Genomic DNA, 17,394 nt, shown 5'->3' on the forward strand with positions numbered 1-17,394 from the left:
CCCTAGATGCAGATGGCAAGGATTCAGCTCTGGGTAGGGATCTTCCCTGGCTCCTTGGCCCTGGTGCCCGGGGGGCCCCAGAACCGCCTCTTGTCCTGCTCCGGCCCTATCCCTGTCCCCACAGACCTCGCCGTGGGCGCCCCATTCGACGGAGCTGGCAAGGTCTATATCTACCACGGCAGCAGCCTGGGCATCGTCACCAAACCAGCCCAGGTGAGAAGGCTTGGGGGAGAGGGTGGGGGGGGACCAGGGGAGGGGTGATCACTGTACTGCGGGGATCCACTTGCTCCCCCCCCCAGCAGCCCAGAATTCTCCTTCACTTCCTGTCCTAGACACTGGGGGCTCTGCCCCTAAGAGGCAGCTCCTGCGGCTGTTTCCTCTGCTCCCGGCTCTCTTGTGCATCCTTCCGTCCGTCTGTCCCGGCAGGTCCTGGATGGGGAGGGCGTTGGGGTCAGGACCTTCGGCTACTCCATCTCTGGGGGCCTGGATGTCGACGGGAACCTCTACCCGGACCTGCTGGTCGGCTCGCTCTCGGACAGCGTGGTGCTGTACAGGTGCGGCGTCGGGCAGGGCACGGCCTGGTGCAAGCCCCCCCGGGCTGGGCGTCATGCTGCACCCGGCCGGAGCAGCCCCGTGGGGGCGGCCAATGACTCCAGCTGTGCCCGGCGGGCGGGAGGGGCAGGGTTGGAACATGCCGCGAGGGAGGGGGCGTTGGCCCCTTTGTCAGCAATTTCCCCTTTCGCCCTGCAGAGCCCGGCCTGTCGTCCATGTTTCCAAGAACGTCTCCCTCTCCCCCCAGAACATCGACCTGGAGAGCAGGACCTGCCTGCACCACCCGGGCATCTGGTGAGAGCTGCCCCCCCTCCTCTCCCCCCAGTTCCCCTCAACACCCAGAGGAGCCCTGCTGGCCAAGGGACACATTCCGCACCCAAGGAGAGAGGGAGGTTGAGTGGGACTCCTGGGTTCTGTCCTGGCTCTGGGAGGGGAGCAGAGTCCAGTGGTTAGAGCAGGTGGGCTGGGAGCCAGGGCTCCTGGGTTCCTTCCCAGCTCTGCTACTGACCTTGGGCCAGTCCCTGCCTCAGTTTCCCCACAGGCTCCACCCAACTTGAAGGCAGTGGTGCACTCTGAGCCTGACAAAAGGGGGAAATTCCTGTTTCCAGCAGCTGCTCAGAGCCGCAGGGGACCAGCCGGCCCTGCTCCTCCCCCTCCCCAGAGGGCGGGGCGCCGCTGAGTCTCCATAGCGAGGGGGGGTTAAGTCTGCTTTGACGTCGGCCCCTTTTCAGACTAAGCCTTTGTTTCCCTGTGCAGCGTGGACGTGCAGGCCTGCTTCAGCTACACAGCCAGTCCTGACAGCTACAGCCCCCGCCTCAGTGAGTAGTGTAGGGCCGGGCCTCGTGCTGCCCCAGGCCTGGGTGTGCCACACTGGCACGGGGGAGGGATACTGCATGAGAGTACCCCCCTGTGCATCAGCCTTGCTCCCAGACCTAGCACAGGGGGGTGCCCACAGCTGCCCCACAGCTGTTCACTGTGTCCCAGACTCCAGACAAAACCCAGAGCAATCCTGAGGGTGCTCTAACCTACCTGAGCAGCCCCACCCCAGAGGGGGCTGCATCTCAGCACAGGGTGAGAGCGCCCTGTCTAAACAGCTGCCGTGCCCCACCCCAGAGGTGGCTGCATCTCGGCACAGGGTAAGAGCGCCCTGTCTAAACAGCTGCCGTGCCCCACCCCAGAGGTGGCTGCATCTCAGCACAGGGTGAGAGCGCCCTGTCTAAACAGCTGCCATGCCCCACCCCAGAGGTGGCTGCATCTCGGCACAGGGTAAGAGCGCCCTGTCTAAACAGCTGCCATGCCCCACCCCAGAGGTGGCTGCATCTCAGCACGGGGTGAGAGCGCCCTGTCTAAACAGCTGCCGTGCCCCACCCCAGAGGTGGCTGCATCTCAGCACAGGGTGAGAGCGCCCTGTCTAAACAGCTGCCATGCCCCACCCCAGAGGTGGCTGCGTTTCGCTGCAGAGGGAGCATTTGCCCTGGGAATGGGAGACGCCACAGAGCCCAAGACTTCCCTCCTTCCCCAGTGCTCGCGTACACCTTGGACGCCGACGTGGACCGGCGGAAGCGGGGCCAGGCCCCCAGAGTCGCCTTCCTGGACGGGAAGACCGCCGACCCCGAGCACCAGTTCACAGACGTGGTGGAGCTGCCCCACCAGCACGCCCCTGTCTGCGTCAAGGCCACTTTCCAGCTGCAGGTGGGTCCTGCTGCCCCTGCCCTGCCCCCCGGCGTGCCGCGGGCTTAGCCCCCTGCGCCCTCTCGTTGCAGGACAGCATCCGGGACAAGCTCCGCCCCATCACCGTGGAGCTGACGTACAGCATCAAGCGTGCCCGGAGCAAGCGCCAGAGCCAGGGCTCCGCGCTGCCCCCGCTCGTACCCGTGCTGAACGCCCTGCAGCCCAGCAGCCAGAGGGCAGAGGTGAGGCAGGGCCCTGGGGATGTGGCCTGGTTCACAGACAGGAGACCAGCAAGGAGCAGGTGCTAGCAGGGGCTCTCCCTGCCTGGACCCTGCGAGCGGCTCCTCACACCTCCGGGTGCTACAATCGCCTGGCACCTTCCGTCAGGGTCCCTGGCCGGCGCCCAGTGCCAGGGACTGTCCCACCCCTACAGGCGGTTTCCGCCTGTGCAGGAGGTTGCCACTTGCTGCAGGGCAGGGGCTGGCCCTGCCCCAGAGAGGGGGGGTATCCGCAGAGCTGGGCTGTGGGCTGGCGAGCGCCGCTCGGGGAATACTCGAGGGCACGGACTCGGGGAATAGTGCAGAGCCCTTGCTGGGAGGGGGGGGAGCTGTGTGGAGCGGGGGAGGGGCACTGCCATGGGGGCCCTCGCAGCTGACCCCTTCTCCCCCCCGCCCCCCCAGGTGCATTTTTTGAAGCAGGGCTGCGGGGAGGACAGGATCTGCCAGAGCAACCTGCAGCTGCATTACCAGTTCTGCTCCCGCCTGGGCGACGCCGACTTCCTGCCCCTCCCCCGGTGAGGGGGGCAGAGGGGCCGACACTGAGCCTGGGGGGGGGGTCCCAGGGTGGGGGTGGGGCTGTGCCCAGGTGAGGCGGTGCGGGGGATGGCACTGATCCCTGGGGGTTCTGGGGTGGGGTTGGGGCTGAGCCCAGGTAAGGGGGGCGGGTAGGGACTGGCATTAAGCAGGGTGGGGGTAACAGACACGTACAGTGCTGCCCTCTGCTGGCCCCCTTCAGACCTGCTCTCCTGCCCCAGCTGGGTGGGTGGGGCCAGTGGGGTATCAGGCTCTATCCGAGGATGGGGGGATAGTGTCTCTGGGCTGGGTGGGGCCTGCTGGGCGTCCCCTCCCCTTTCTGGGGCGAGATAGGGCCCGGGGGTCTCAGCGCCGATGCCCACAGGGGCCCCTCACCGCGGCGCCGTGCCGGCCTGTCTCCGCCGCAGGGGCGCCGATGGCACGGCCGTCTTCGCCATGAGCGACCAGAAGTTCGTCGCCTTGGAGATCCAGGTCACCAACCTGCCCTCGGACCCGGCGGTGCCGCACCAGGATGGAGACGACGCCCACGAGGCCCTGCTCACGGTCACCTTCCCCGAGGCCCTGCCCTACGCCGGGATCCGGTCACACGAATCCTGGGCCCTGCCCGGCCTGGTACGGGGAGGAAAGGGGGCCGGAGGGGAGGGGCCGTCGCTCCCAGTCTTTGACGTCTCGTCCTTTCCAGGAGAAGCAGCCCTGTCTGCCCAACCTGAATGCCTCGCAGGTGCAGTGTGAGCTGGGGAACCCCATGAAGCGGGGAGCTCAGGTGGGGATCAGCCAATTCCTGCCCCCGTGACATGCCCCCCCACGCTGTGCCCAGATCTCCCTGTCCCCCCAATTCCTGCCTCTCTGTGCCATGCTCCTCCACTCCCTGCCCTCTGTGACATGCCCCCCAATTCCTACCCCCTCACGCTGTGCCCAGACCTCCCTGTCCCCCAATTCCTGCCTCCCTGTGCCATGCTCCTCCACCTCCCTGCCCCCAATTCCTGGTCCCCTGTGCCATGCTCCTACCTTGCTGCCCGCCAATTCGTCCTCCCCCCGCGCCATCCCCGGATCTTGTTGCCTGCACCCCCACCCCCGCGTCACACTTGGACCGTGGTGTGTTGCGCTTCTAAAAAGCGCACAGATCTTTTTCAGGGAAAAAGGCAATAAGCCATATTTATTGAAAACTAGCAGATGTCCCCAGTCCTATAAATCAATGATAGATTTGGTGGTTTTTTTAAATAAAAGGAAATGTACATGCTTTTTTAAATTATTGTATTTTTCAAAAATACGCTGTTATTTTTATGAAGTTAATTTTTAGTTCAGGTTTAGTAATTTTTTTTAACAATGGGAATTCCATCAAGTGTCTCTTTTGTCTTGATCGCTATAAACTCTTATCATTCATTGTGTTCTAAAAAAAAAAAATAAGGGGGCTATAGTCAATTTTGTTTCCAATAACATTTTCTTCTAGTTTTCAAACATTAAGCATTGATTTAGCGGTGCCAAAACAAAATACTACTCCAAATGTCTGTGGTGTCTCCTTTCTGTAAGGTTCATTAAGAAGCAACCTTCTTCCAGGTTCATCCTATTTTTCTTTGTTCCGTTTCTTTCAACATTTTCTCAGTTATGCCAATTTTGAGGACTAGTTCTTATCATTTAGAAGGAAAAACTTAGAAAGCAGCATATAGTCCTGCAGCACCTTAGAGATTTAACAAAACATGTGGCTGGGATCATGAGCTTTCGTGACCACAGCCCACTTCTTCAGATGAAACAAACTGCCAAACTCCCCGCAGTATATAGTAGATACTGCTCTTCGCAGTGTATATGCCCGCATGTGCGTGCGTACAGTCTGTGGCTCATTAGATTGAACATGAGTGAGGAGCTGGTTTCTTGGTCATGATCTAATGCTCTGCAGGATTGAGAGCCAAGACAAAACACCCCATCTTTATTCTTGTACATTTCCATTTGAGTCTCTGGGTTTTGCAATGTCACGCTGCCATCGCTAATCCTTAAATGGTGCTAATCTTGGAGTTTTCCACCGTTATCCTTTGATGGCTATTTTCAGGATTCCCCTCGGGGTGTCTTCCTGTCTCCATGGTTTGTCAGTTCTGCTAATTCATTTAGCATCCGAGGCAAGGAGGCTTCCTTGTTGTTTCTCACCCCTTCTTCCCCCTCTGGACATTCGAGCTGGCTTTCACACTTAAGCCGACCGAAGACGCATCCTCCGCTCTGGCCAAACAATTGTACCGAGACGTTCAGACCAGACTGTATAGTTACTTGTGACAGCGCGTTGGGGTTTTCCCGTCTCCTGGCATGAACACACTCTGCCAGCCAGTGGCATTGAGGGAGTTTATTGCTTCTCCAAGATACAGCCCAGATGCAATCTGGTTACAGGAACTGGAGCTAGGAGGCCTCAGAGATGTAATCTAGTTACAGGGCCAGGCCTAGGATGCCTCAGCCCCCCTTGAGATGGGGGAGACTGGGCCCCTAACTCCCAGCCCCCTTGCTTAGGCTGCTTCCTCCTTGAATCCAGACAGAAACTGCCCCACTTCCAGCCCTGCCCCCCAGCCAGGGGCTGCCCTCTGCCTTCTTCCCTTTGTTCCTCTCAGGCCGTGTCCAGACTCAGGGGTTTTTTCGGGAAAAGTAGCCTTTTCCCGAAAAAACTTCCCCTGCGTCCAGACTCAAGCCGCGTTCTTTCGAAATTATTTCAAAAGAACGCGGCTTTTCTTTCGATGGCGGTAAACCTCATTTCACGAGGAAGAACGCCTTCTTTTGAAAGCTCCTCTTTCGAAAGAAGGCGTTCTTCAATGTAAAGAGGCCGTCTTCGAAAGAGAGCATCCAGACTCGCTGGGTGCTCTCTTTCGAAAAAGCGGATTTCTCTTTCGAAAGATCCGCCTGCAGTCTAGACGCGATCTTTCGAAAGAGCCTCTTTCGAAAGAAGCCTGCAGTCTAGACATAGCCCCTGGGAGGTAACTAGTAAAACAGGTGACCTTCCTGATCCATCAGCTACTCTGCTGGGCCGTGGTACAGACAGCACCAGTGGGGCTCACCCACAGCCCAGCAAGGTACCAACACTACATCACATTACTAAAGAAGTAACCAAAGGGCCCTCCGCAGGTTAGTTTGCCATGCCGACGAGACGTACGGCTTCATAGCCAACACCGTTCTAATTCTGTGCTTACACCCCCACTAATACACTACGTTCTGGCTAGGGTGCCCCTAAATTCCTGCCCCCCCCCGTTCTGCGCCATTGTGAGACCCCCCTCCTGCACCGTGCCCTGATCTCTGTGCACCCCCAGCCCTGACCTCTCTGCCCCCTCCTCCCAGGTGCGATTCTATCTCATCGCCAGCACCTCGGGCATCACCATTGAGACCCGGGAGCTAGAGCTGGAGTTGACCCTGAGCACGTGAGTGCCCCCCTGTTGGGCCGGGCGGGGGCAGGCGATAGGCTGTGGGCAGCAAATGGGTGACAGGGGTGGGGGCTGGGCAGCAGCTGGGGGGGGCAGGGGTTGGCTGCGGGAGGGGGGGCTTGCAGGTGGTCTCTGGGGCTTGCAGGGAGAGTGCGCTCATGATGCCCCCTCCCCATCTTTCTCCCAGGATCAGCGAGCAACCGGGGCTGCAGCCGGTGACGGCGCGGGCGCGGGTGGTCATTGAGTTGCCCCTCTCGGTCACGGGGTGAGTCCCCCTAATAGGGAGTGTGGGCAGGGGCAGGGCTGAGCCATGGGGATGGCTACAGGGGTGAGGGGGAGTCATGTGGGGCCGGGAGCAGGGTAAGGGCAGATAGAGCCACCTGGGGGCGGGGGGTGGAGGGTGGGAGCTGTCTGGGCCTGGTGTGAGACCAGGGGTGAGGCTGGGGGGAGGGGGAGATGTCTGGGGGCAGAGGTGGGTAGTGGGAACTGTTTGGAGTGGGGGGGGGTCTGTTGGTGGAGTGAGGCTGGGGGCAGGAGGAGAGCAGGGGGAGCTGTCTGGGGGGGGTGAGGCTGGGGACAGGAGAAGAGCAGGGGGAGCTGTCTGGGGGGGTCTGTCAGGGTGGGGTGAGGCTGGGGGCAGGAGGAGAGCGGGGCGAGCTGTCTGGGGGGGTCTGTCAGGATGGGGTGAGGCTGGGGGCAGGAGGAGAGCGGGGGAGCTGTCTGGGGGGGGTCTGTCAGGATGGGGTGAGGCTGGGGGCAGGAGGAGAGCGGGGGGAGCTGTCTGGGGGGGTCTGTCAGGGTGGAGTGAGGCTGGGGGCAGGAGGAGAGCGGGGGAGCTGTCTGGGGGGTCTGTCAGGGTGGGGTGAGGCTGGGGCAGGAGAAGAGCAGGGGGAGCTGCCTGGGGGGGTCTGTCAGGGTGGGGTGAGGCTGGGGGCAGGAGGAGAGCGGGGGAGCTGTCTGGGGGGGTCTGTCAGGGTGGGGTGAGGCTGGGGGCAGGAGGAGAGCAGGGGGAGCTGTCTGGGGGGGTCTGTCAGGGTGGGGTGAGGCTGGGGCAGGAGAAGAGCAGGGGGAGCTGTCTGGGGGGTCTGTCAGGGTGGGGTGAGGCTGGGGGCAGGAGGAGAGCAGGGGGAGCTGTCTGGGGGGGTCTGTCAGGATGGGGTGAGGCTGGGGGCAGGAGGAGAGCAGGGGGAGCTGTCTGGGGGGAGTGAGGCTGGGGACAGGAGAAGAGCAGGGGGAGCTGTCTGGGGGGGTCTGTCAGGGTGGGGTGAGGCTGGGGCAGGAGAAGAGCAGGGGGAGCTGCCTGGGGGGGTCTGTCAGAGTGGGGTGAGGCTGGGGGCAGGAGGACAGCAGGGGGAGCTGTCTGGGGGGGTCTGTCAGGGTGGGGTGAGGCTGGGGGCAGGAGGAGAGCAGGGGGAGCTGTCTGGGGGGGTCTGTCAGGGTGGGGTGAGGCTGGGGCAGGAGAAGAGCAGGGGGAGCTGTCTGGGGGGTCTGTCAGGGTGGGGTGAGGCTGGGGGCAGGAGGAGAGCAGGGGGAGCTGTCTGGGGGGTATGTCAGGGTGGGGTGAGGCTGGGGGCAGGAGGAGAGCAGGGGGAGCTGTCTGGGGGGTCTGTCAGGGTAGGGTGAGGCTGGGGGCAGGAGGAGAGCGGGGGAGCTGTCTGGGGAGGGTCTGTCAGGGTGGGGTGATGCTGGGGCAGGAGAAGAGCAGGGGGAGCTGTCTAGGAGCAAGAGCGAGGATAGTTGGCTGGGGCAGGACTATGCGGGGCGCCCAGCCACCCCCTCACCCCGTGCCCCCTGCAGCTTGGCTGACCCGCGGCAGCTGTTCTTTGGCGGCAGGGTGCTGGGCGAAAGCGCCATGCGCAGCGAGGGCCAGGTGGGCAGCGCCGTGCGGTTCGAGGTGACGGTGAGTATCCCACCCGGTTCCCCCCAAGCCCCCTCCCCGTGGCCTGGCCTCACAAGGAGCCTCCCTAGCAACTGCCCTGCGCGTGGATGGGGAGGGGAGGGGTCTCGTGCGGAGAGAGCGTGGGGGGGCTGGGAGTCAAGATGCCGGGGTCCATTCCCAGCCAGGGCAGGGGAACAGGGCGCAGTGGTTAGAGGAGGGCAGGGCTGGGAGTTGGGACACCCAGCATAGCTTTTCCCCATGCAGTGCCTCAGTTTCCCTGCCTAGGTGGAGCGGTGGCATTTGACCCTGCCCCTCCGACTCAGGCTAGTGCTCCGTGGCATCCCCCTCTCTCGTGCCCGGAGCCAGTGCTCCCCTCACCCTCCGAGGGGGGGCACCTGGCTCAGCGTCCCTCCCCCGCAGGTCTCCAACCGGGGCCAGTCGCTCAACACCCTGGGCTCGGCCTTCCTCAACCTCATGTGGCCCCACGAGATCGCCAACGGCAAGTGGCTGCTCTATCCCCTGCGGCTGGAGCTGGCGGCCAGGCCTGGGCAGCGTGTGGCCTGCAGCCCGGCGGCCAACCCTCTGCGGCTGGAGCTGGTATGTGACCGGGAGGGGGGGCGGTTTGTCTCTGGCTCTGAAGCCACGGGGGGGGAAGAGGCGCTGGAGCCCCCAGCCGCAGGGATGGGGATCGGGGCCCTGGCACACACTTGGCAGTCCCTGTTTGCCCCGTGGGCAGAGCCGCCGCCTCCCCAGGGGGGTCTGGCATGGGGGGGGGGGTGGCGGAGGGCATGGGGCAGCGCTGGCCAACCTGTGACCTCTCCCGCTGCCCCCCAGGAGGGCCACGGCCATGGCAGGAGCCGGAGGGAGGCGGAGCGTCCGGAGGTGCCCAGCGCCGGGCCCTGGTGGCAGCGCAGCCCCGGCGAGCGGAAGAACGTCACCTTGGTGAGAGCGGCGCTGCGGGGTGGGGATCCTGGGGGGATCTCTGCTGGGCTGGGGGGTGGGTGCCAGGGTGGCAGTCCTGGGTTTCCCCCAGCTGGGACTCTGGGTGACCCCATCTGGGGGGTGGATTTGGGGGGGGTCACTCAGGTGTGTTTGGGAGGGGGTGGGAATCTCTCCGCCCCATGCACCCCAAAATACTCTCCGGCCTGGGTACCATGGCTCACCCCTACAGCCCCCTCTGGCCCCTGATCACTGCACCACACAGCAGCTAGGGAGGGTCATGTCTCCCCCTACCCCTGCTGTTTGGCTGGGTCGTCCCCCCCCCCGCACCTGGAGCCCACTGATCCACTGTCTCCCCTTCAGGACTGCGCCCGGAGCACGGCCCGCTGCCTCGTCTTCCAGTGCCCGCTCTACAGCTTCGACCGCTCCGCTGTGCTCACCGCCTGGGGGCGCCTGTGGAACAGCACCTTCCTGGAGGTGAGCCGGGGCCCAGCCCCCCGCGGCCACACCGCTCTGGCCTCCCCTGCCACCAGGGTGCAGCCAGCTCTGGGGTGGGGCGCAGGGGCTACCCTGCCCATTGGGATGAGGGGGATCTGCAGGGCACCGGACCCAGCAGGCATCGGGGTTGTGCCGTCTGTGTCCTGGCTCAGCCGGCTCCTGTGTGAGGCGCGGGTGGGGCGCTGGGGTGGGCACCAGGTTGATCCCTGTCCCTGCCCCAGGAGTACCCGGCCGTGACCTCAGTGGAGCTGCTCGTCCGCGCCAACATCACTGTCAAATCCACCATCCAGAACCTGGTGCTGAAGGACGCCGCCACGCAGGTACCCGATTGGCTGCTCCCCTGCCCAGCCCCGCCCTGCCCCCTGCTGCGCCTCCCAGCCCTGATCCTGATCCTGATCCTGATCCTGTTGATCCTTCTCTCCCAGATCCCCGTGACCATCTACCTGGACCCGAGAGAGGTGGTGGCGTGGGGCGTCCCCTGGTGGATCATCCTGATCGCGGTGCTGGCCGGGATGTTGGTGCTGGGGCTGCTGGTCTCCATCCTGTGGAAGGTGAGAGCTGGGGGGGAGGGGACATGGGCTCCCCCCAGCTCCTGTCTCTGCTCTAGTGAGACTGGGACTCTGGGCCCTTCCCCTGCCCCCCAGCAACATCCCCTGCCTGTTGGGGGAGCAAACCCTGAACAGGGACCCCCTTGCCCCGAGACCAGGAGTCCCCTGTCATCTTCAGCACCCCAGCCCCCTCCTTGCACCTATCCCAGCTCAGTAATTAGTGGCCCATCTGCATCCTGGAGTCCCCTGGGTCCGGCGTTCCGGCCCGGGCCTGACGCTCTCGCTTGGCATCACTTCCTCCCCAGTGCGGCTTCTTCCAGCGGACCAGCCAAGGGGCCCCCTACGCCACCAACTATTACCGGGCCCGGCTGGCCGTGCAACCCTCCGAGGCAGAGAAGCAAGCTGGGGAGGCGTAGCGGTAATGGCTGGCTCTGCCCCCCCCATTCAGTGGGGGACGGGGCGTGCACGGGTGTGAGAGAGCATCTGTAGCAACTGTGCATGAGTGTGCGGTGTGCCACAGCACGGTGTGTGCCAGGAGCGGGCGCCAGGCTGCATGCCCCTGTGCTGTGTGCCCTGGTGTGGGGCTGTCTGCGGAGACGTGTGGGGCTGAGCCAGGCACAGGCCTGCAGGGGAGCGGTGGATTTTTGCCTTGGCTTCCCATCGCGGCCGTTGATCCATGCTGCAGCCAGGCGGGGCGCCCCTGCTCCAGCCAAGTAAAGCCTCTGTCTGCCCGGACCCACCCTTGGCCCCAGGCTGCATGGAGGTGTGAGGAGTCACTGGGCCCTGCTCCCCGCATTTGCAGCCAGATGTGAGTCTCGGACGGCAGGTAGAAGAGAAGGTTTATTAGTCCACGGGGACCCCACGTAGAACAGACTTGTCCGCACCAGAACCAGGAGCAGTCAGCACAGTCCATCCTGGGGAGAGCAGGCTCAGAGCCAAGAACCCTGCCCCCCATCTCTGCTCCCCAAGCCAGCGAGACCCTCCCCCCCTCCCAGAAGCCAGCCCCAGCCTTTATCCAGCCTCCTGGGGAAAAAGGTGCCACCTGGTTACACCCCCCCTCCCAGGATCAGGCTGCAGAAAGCATCAGCCAGGGTGTACGTGGGGGAGAGACGCAACACAGAAATCCCCATCCCCATCCAGGTATTGGTGCAGGGCCACTTTGCCTGTGGCCTGGGGAAGATCAGACCCCCCGCTCTGGCATAAAGCATCTGCTATAAGATTGGCACTCCCCTTAGCATGGATCATGTCCAGGTCGTAATCCCGCAGGCGCATGCTCCAGCGCAGTAGCTTGGCATTAGCCCCTTTCATTTGGTTCAGCCAGGTCAGGGGAGTGGCTGGTGTACACCTCGAAATGCCTCCCAAACAGATTCAGCTGCAGCTTTCTAAAGGCCCGCAGGCATTCCTTCGCTATGGGTCCGTCTACACAGCAACGTTATTTCGGAATAACAAAGAGCGGCTCCACGCAGCAAGCTGTTATTTCAAAATAACAGCGAGTTGGAGGACTCCTGTAACCCCCATTTCACAAGGAGTAAGGGCCGTCGGAGAAAGTGTTCTCCCTTTGATTTCTTGCTGTGCAGACAATGCCAGAAGCCGAGTTACGCTATTTCGACTTTAGCTACCCAATTGACGTCGCTGACGTTGTGTAGCTCAGTGTTTCTCAACCAGTGGGACGAGTATCCTTAGGGGTACTTGAGAGAAGTCTGGGGGTGCGTCAATCCAACTGACATTTGGAGAAAATTGAATTTTTGTTAGATTTACAGCACTTGATTATTTTTGTACTTTTTACACCCACAAATTTCATTGCCTGCCCTGCTACAACTAAGTTGTTTAAACAAATGTGTTGCAATGGTAGAAAAAAAATGTCTGAAAACTGTAGGTATTGGGGTACTTTTTTTTAAAGGGGTACTTTATTAAAAAAAAAGTTGAGAAACACTGGTGTAGCTTACTTCGACTTCAGCCCTGCTGTGTAGATGTACCCTATGGCTGCATAGTTCTGTTCCTGGGGCAGCAGCCTTTTGCTCAAGTACACAATGGGGTGGTGTTCCCCTTTTGTCATCTCCCTGCATTAGCACCACACTCGGCCCTGTGTCTGAGTCATCGGTGAACAACATAAAGGGCTTGTCACAGTCTGGGTTTACCAGCACTGGGGCTCTGCCCAAGGTCTCTTACAATGCGCAGAGAGCCCTCTGGCACGGCTTGGTCTCACCACCTTGTCTGGCTTCCCCTTCTTACGCAGCTCAGTGATGGGGGTGGCGATGGAGTTAAAGCGGGGCACGAACCTCTGGAAGTGCCCTACCGTCCCAACAAAGGCCTGGACCTGCTTCTAGGTCTGAGGGTCTGGCCAGCCTCTCATGGCCTCCACCTTGGCTGGCTCTGGCTTTACGCAGCTGCTCCCCACCTTGTGGCCCAAGTAGGACACCTCGGTCATCCCCTCCTTGCACCTCCAGCCTTTAGAGTCAGCCCAGCCCCTGCAGCTGGTCCAGCACTTGGCTGACCTGGGACACGGGGTCCTCCCAGGTCTGGCTAATGACACAAATACCATCCATGTAAGCCAGGGTAAAACCCTCCATCCCACCTCATTCAGCTGCTGGCTTGAAGGGGCCGTCCCAGGCTGCTTGCAGCTTGTTTTTCCGCCGGGGGATGAGAACCATCACCTGGTCCCCAGTGGCTCAGGTCATTACCAGACCGCCTGCTTCCTTTGCACCCTGCCTACATTCTCCCTGGCCAGGCACCCCTCCTACAGCCAAATGAAGCCTTCGTCTGCCCTGGCCCAGCCCTTCCCCAGGTGCCCCCCATGAGCCAGAGGGCTGGGCACTGACTCTGTTTCTCTGGCATCTTCCCAGCTGGGCTTCTTCAAGCGCACCCGCTACCAGCCGGCCGCGGTGCCGCAGTACCACGCTGTCAAGATCCCCCGGGAGGAGCGCCAGCAGTTCCATGAGGAGAAGACGGGCACCATCCAGAAGAAGGAATGGGTGACCGACTGGAGCGAGGGCAGCGACGGCCACGTGCCCATCTCAGCCTAGGCAGACCCACACGAGCGCCCGCTGGCTGGCACCGGTTCAGACCTCGGGGTGGGGCCGGGGCCCAGGACTCTAGGGGCCCCGGAGGGGGTTGTGGGGGCTCGGGGAGCACACGCAGCCGGGGCTGCTGTTCTTGCCGGACGCAGCAAGCAAGGCAGATGTCGGACTCCAGAGCCGAGACGTGGGACTTTGTCTCCAACGCAGCCCCAAAGCCCACAGGACCCGGCTGTAGCGCTGCCCCCTGCTGGATGGGGCCGGAGCTGCTCAAGTCCATCAAACCCTGCTGCTCTGGGAGAATCCGGGCCCCATGGGGCCCCAGACTGGTTCAGGCCGTAAGCCAAAGTCCAGGGGCATGACTCTGCCTCCCTTTCTGGAGCGATCCTGCCTTTCTCCAAGCAGAGCCCAGCTCCCACCGCCAACCTTCCCTGTGTGATGGACGCCATGGTCCTGCTGGTCCCTCTGGCTGGGGACCGCTGATGTTTGAAAAAGGCTTTATTGTTATTAAAGAGATGCTGTGGGGAGAGAGCCTGCTTCCCACCTCGACCTGCCCCTACACGTTACTCCCCCTCCCTCCTCAAACTCCTCCATTGAAGATGTTGTCTAGAGGGCGGGTTGGGGCCGGAGGGACTTGAGGCTCACCAGAGCCCCGCCGAGAGTTTTTCAGCATGTGTGGCCAGCGCCCAACCGTGGGAGCCGAGCAGGGGGGAGATGGGGCTGGAATCCCCCCCCCCCCACACACACACCCCTAACTTGAGTCTAGTTCCTAAACCAGCAGGGTCACAATTCACTTCTTCCACTGCCCCTCTGACCACAGAAGAGAGATTTCACATGGGAAAATTGTGGGGCTGGGAGCCAGGACTCCTGGCTTCTGTTCTAGGTGCTGCTATGGGCTTGCTGTGTCAACGGTGGGGCATCACAGCCTGCCTCTGTGCCTCAGTTTCCCCAGCCGTGGAAAGGCTCTGGCCTCACTTGACTCCTGGCCTCACTTGACTCCTGGGGAGGGGGTCTGGGTTAATTGGGGCCTACAAAGTGTGGTGCAAGCTTGGGAGGAGGGGTTGATTTGTCTGGGTCCTAAGGCTGACCCCTCTGCCCTCCCAACCTCTACATGGCCACCTTCTGGGCAGGGACTGGGCCCCAGGCACCATGGTGACAAGTGTGACCTATTCCGGGAAGTCCGCATTGGTGTCCAGGTCCCTGAAGAGCCGCTCTGGGGTCTCCGGGTCAGGTGTCTCCAATGGGCCAGAAAGAGGGAATTCATTCCCTTGGGGGGGGACTGGCCTCAGGGGCAGGGAATGGGGCACAGCAGCACCCCCCCAAAGGCCAGTGGGGCTGTTTGCCTCTGGCACAGGCAGCACCAGCCCCCAGGGGAAGCCAGCAACATCCACTGCCCCTAGGCAATCCCCACCTCCTTTGCTGCACTGTGGGGCTGGGTGTCCCCTTGGCGCAGCCTCCTTCTGCTGGCGCTCCCGGTCACTCAGCATGGGGGTGCTGGTGAGCAGTGCCTGCCCCAAGGCTGCCAGGGGATGGGCATCAGGACCGGGCGGGATTCCCTGGGGGGCACCATGCGGGGACTAGAGAGGCGGAGCCAGGGCTTGGTATCAAGGGCACAGCTGGTTCCTGCACTCAGTGCTGCTGGGCCCTTGGCTGCTTTAGAGCACTGTCCCCATGGGGGGGGGGAATGAGGGACAGGCACTCTTTGCTGGCCATATGCCTCAATGCACTTGCCTCCATGCCCTGCCCCACCCTATGAGCATTATGGCCCAGCCCCCCCTCCCCATCTGCAGGAGACAGCGGTGCAATTACGTGGTGAGGGTGGGATTGCAGTGGGGCTGGAGAGTCGCAGCCTCCACCTGCCAGGGAGTGCCCTCCCCCGACAAGCTGTGCCTTTGCCTTGCATTAGGGCCCCTGACCGGGCTGCAGTAGAGCATGGGGTGGTCTCCATGTCTCTCAGCCGGGCCTGCTGCACAAGGCTCCGGCTCGCGGCTTGTGCTTTGGGGGAGAGGGATGCCCATCCCCCTTCTCCAAGACCTGCCAAACTCATCTCACCCAGGGGCTCTTGGGCACCAATGACTCCGGCTGGATTTGAACCTGGGGCTTGGTTTTCTTGGTGAGAGGAACCCCCGCCATGCGCCCTGCTCCTCAGCCACCCCAGCCCCCGACAGCTCAACCTGCCTGCCTGCCCCAAGCCCCCACCCAGCTCTCACCCCATCCCCTGGTCAAGAGCCAGCTCTCACCCCATCCCCTGGTCAAATCAAGCGCTGAGGGTGGGCAGGGCAGCTCTGCCTGCATTGGTGACTCATGGCAGCACACGGAAGGAGCACTGCCCCCCTATGCCACTGCCAACATCTTAACTGCTAAACGGAGTGCTCCTTCATGCCCCTGTTCCTCTGGGTGACCCTCCGCTGCAGGCACCACTTGCCTATGCCTGGCTGAGACGGGAGGGGAGGTCTGGGGCAGGCCGTGGCAGCCTGAAGTACCTGTTCAGGGGAGAAAAGAAGGCACCATTTCTGCAGAGGCTGTAAGGGGGAGCGAGGGGGGTGTTCCCGGCTATCAACTCCCCTCTGCTCCAAAGGGGCTGGTGAAATGAGTTTGGACTGCTTCACACGCCACTTCTGTCTGCCCCTGGCAGACACTGAAGACTCACTGGGGATCTTGCTTGCTCCTTCCTGTCTCTCCAGCCCACTCTCTCCTCCCCAGAGGTGGCTGCATTTTGGTGGGGCCAGGCCAGGCACTCTGTGTAGACACTCAGAGCTCCCCGGGCGCTGCAGCTCTGCTCCATTGCCAGCATGTCTGAGACAACGCTATGGCAGAGGAATCGCGACTCGTCTACCATCTTCTTGCACTCTAACAACTGGCTGCACTACGGCTGAGGCCTCGCTTCAATTACTCTGCAGCCACCCCGGCCACTCCAGAACCTGAGGGCGACTGCATCTGGCCTGAGTTTCAGCGAGCACTGCACCTTGGCTCTTGTGTTTAACACTGAGGAGGCTGGTGGCTTCTGTGGCAGGCAAGACAAGGAGGCTAGACACCCTGATGTGGGTGCAGTATCGGATCATAGAACTGTGGGAGCAGGTCACCATAAGGCAGGGGTAGGCAAAAGGGCCTCGCAGGCTGGATCAAATGGGTGGATCCGGCCTGTGGAATCCCCACTGCTCCCCTGCTCCCAGGCTAATTAGGGCCTGGGGGCAGGGAAGCATGTGAAGCCTCCTCCCGCCCTGCCAGGAGCACACGCTGCTCGGAGGGTGGGGACAGAGCGACGGAGGCTTCGCACACTCCCCCGCCCCCAGGTCCTAATTGGTCTAGCGGCAGGGGATCAAGGGAAGTCTCCTCCCACACCCAGGGGCATAGGCACCTTTGGGGAACGTGGGGTGGGGGCAAAGGCACTCCCTCACCCCCAGAATGATCATTGACTGGAGGTGGGGAACCCAAAATATCTTGGCCCCTCCCTTTCTGTTCAGTGACCCGTCCCTTCCGGTGTGACCCGGGGACACTTCAAAAATTCCCGAAGTGGCCTCTGGCAAAAAATTATTGCCCACCCCTGCCATATGGCCTTGCTAATGGCCAAAGGCCCCAGAGCTGGGGATACAGTGTCCCGGGAGAGGGTGGATGGAGGGGTGGGAACTGGTGCAGGCCTGGAATGGGCAGCATGCTGCAGCAGAGAGGACACTGGGCCTCAGGCCGCCTGAGCTCTCTGGCCTGCAGGGGGCCTTGGGTGTATCCCTTGCCCAGGCTCTGAGGTCTGGTCTGTGCAGCACCCACCTGAGGGGCTGGGTTGAGGCATGTCTGTGACACAGGCTGGCTGCCACAGCAGGGGTCCATGAAAGTTGGCTAGTCTGGGGCTCAGAGCACTGGGCCAGGCCCACCATGATGAGGGATGCTGAGCCTGTCATAGCAATGGGAGCAGGTTTGATGGGATTGGGTGTCCCACTGTTGCATAAATTGCTGGTTTCGTCCCCTTGGAGGCTAGTCTGATTTACCCCAAGAAGAGAGTCACACTTTCAGGCTGGGTCCAACTCAAGTTTATTGGTTGCAACCAAGGTACGGCTAAGGAACTCAATGTTCAAAGCAGAGCCGACCCCTAACATC

The 17,394-nt window shown here is 62.0% G+C and overlaps 1 protein-coding gene across 5 annotated transcripts in view; it reads left to right on the forward strand.

Moving 5' to 3' along the window:
* ITGA7 (integrin subunit alpha 7) overlaps positions 1-13,851 on the forward strand; it is a 32,358-nt gene extending 18,507 nt beyond the window's left edge. For 3 of the 5 annotated variants that reach the window (XM_075901954.1, XM_075901953.1, XM_075901956.1), the window contains 18 exons: positions 125-213; positions 427-554; positions 751-846; positions 1,309-1,370; positions 2,075-2,244; positions 2,316-2,465; positions 2,904-3,016; positions 3,443-3,647; positions 3,718-3,798; positions 6,342-6,421; positions 6,612-6,689; positions 8,222-8,324; positions 8,724-8,900; positions 9,138-9,245; positions 9,606-9,719; positions 9,962-10,060; positions 10,166-10,291; positions 13,132-13,851. In XM_075901954.1, coding sequence (XP_075758069.1) covers positions 125-213; positions 427-554; positions 751-846; positions 1,309-1,370; positions 2,075-2,244; positions 2,316-2,465; positions 2,904-3,016; positions 3,443-3,647; positions 3,718-3,798; positions 6,342-6,421; positions 6,612-6,689; positions 8,222-8,324; positions 8,724-8,900; positions 9,138-9,245; positions 9,606-9,719; positions 9,962-10,060; positions 10,166-10,291; positions 13,132-13,311 — 2,159 coding nt within the window. In that variant the 3' untranslated portion in view covers positions 13,312-13,851. Of the gene's footprint in view, positions 1-124; positions 214-426; positions 555-750; positions 847-1,308; positions 1,371-2,074; positions 2,245-2,315; positions 2,466-2,903; positions 3,017-3,442; positions 3,648-3,717; positions 3,799-6,341; positions 6,422-6,611; positions 6,690-8,221; positions 8,325-8,723; positions 8,901-9,137; positions 9,246-9,605; positions 9,720-9,961; positions 10,061-10,165; positions 10,292-10,593; positions 10,758-13,131 lie in introns of all 5 variants that reach the window. The other 2 variants (XR_012896622.1, XM_075901955.1) reach the window with 2 other exon arrangements.
* Positions 13,852-17,394: the final 3,543 nt, after the last annotated feature.

This window comes from Pelodiscus sinensis, chromosome 19 (assembly GCF_049634645.1).
Source record: "Pelodiscus sinensis isolate JC-2024 chromosome 19, ASM4963464v1, whole genome shotgun sequence".
Classification (NCBI taxonomy): Eukaryota; Metazoa; Chordata; order Testudines; family Trionychidae; genus Pelodiscus; species Pelodiscus sinensis.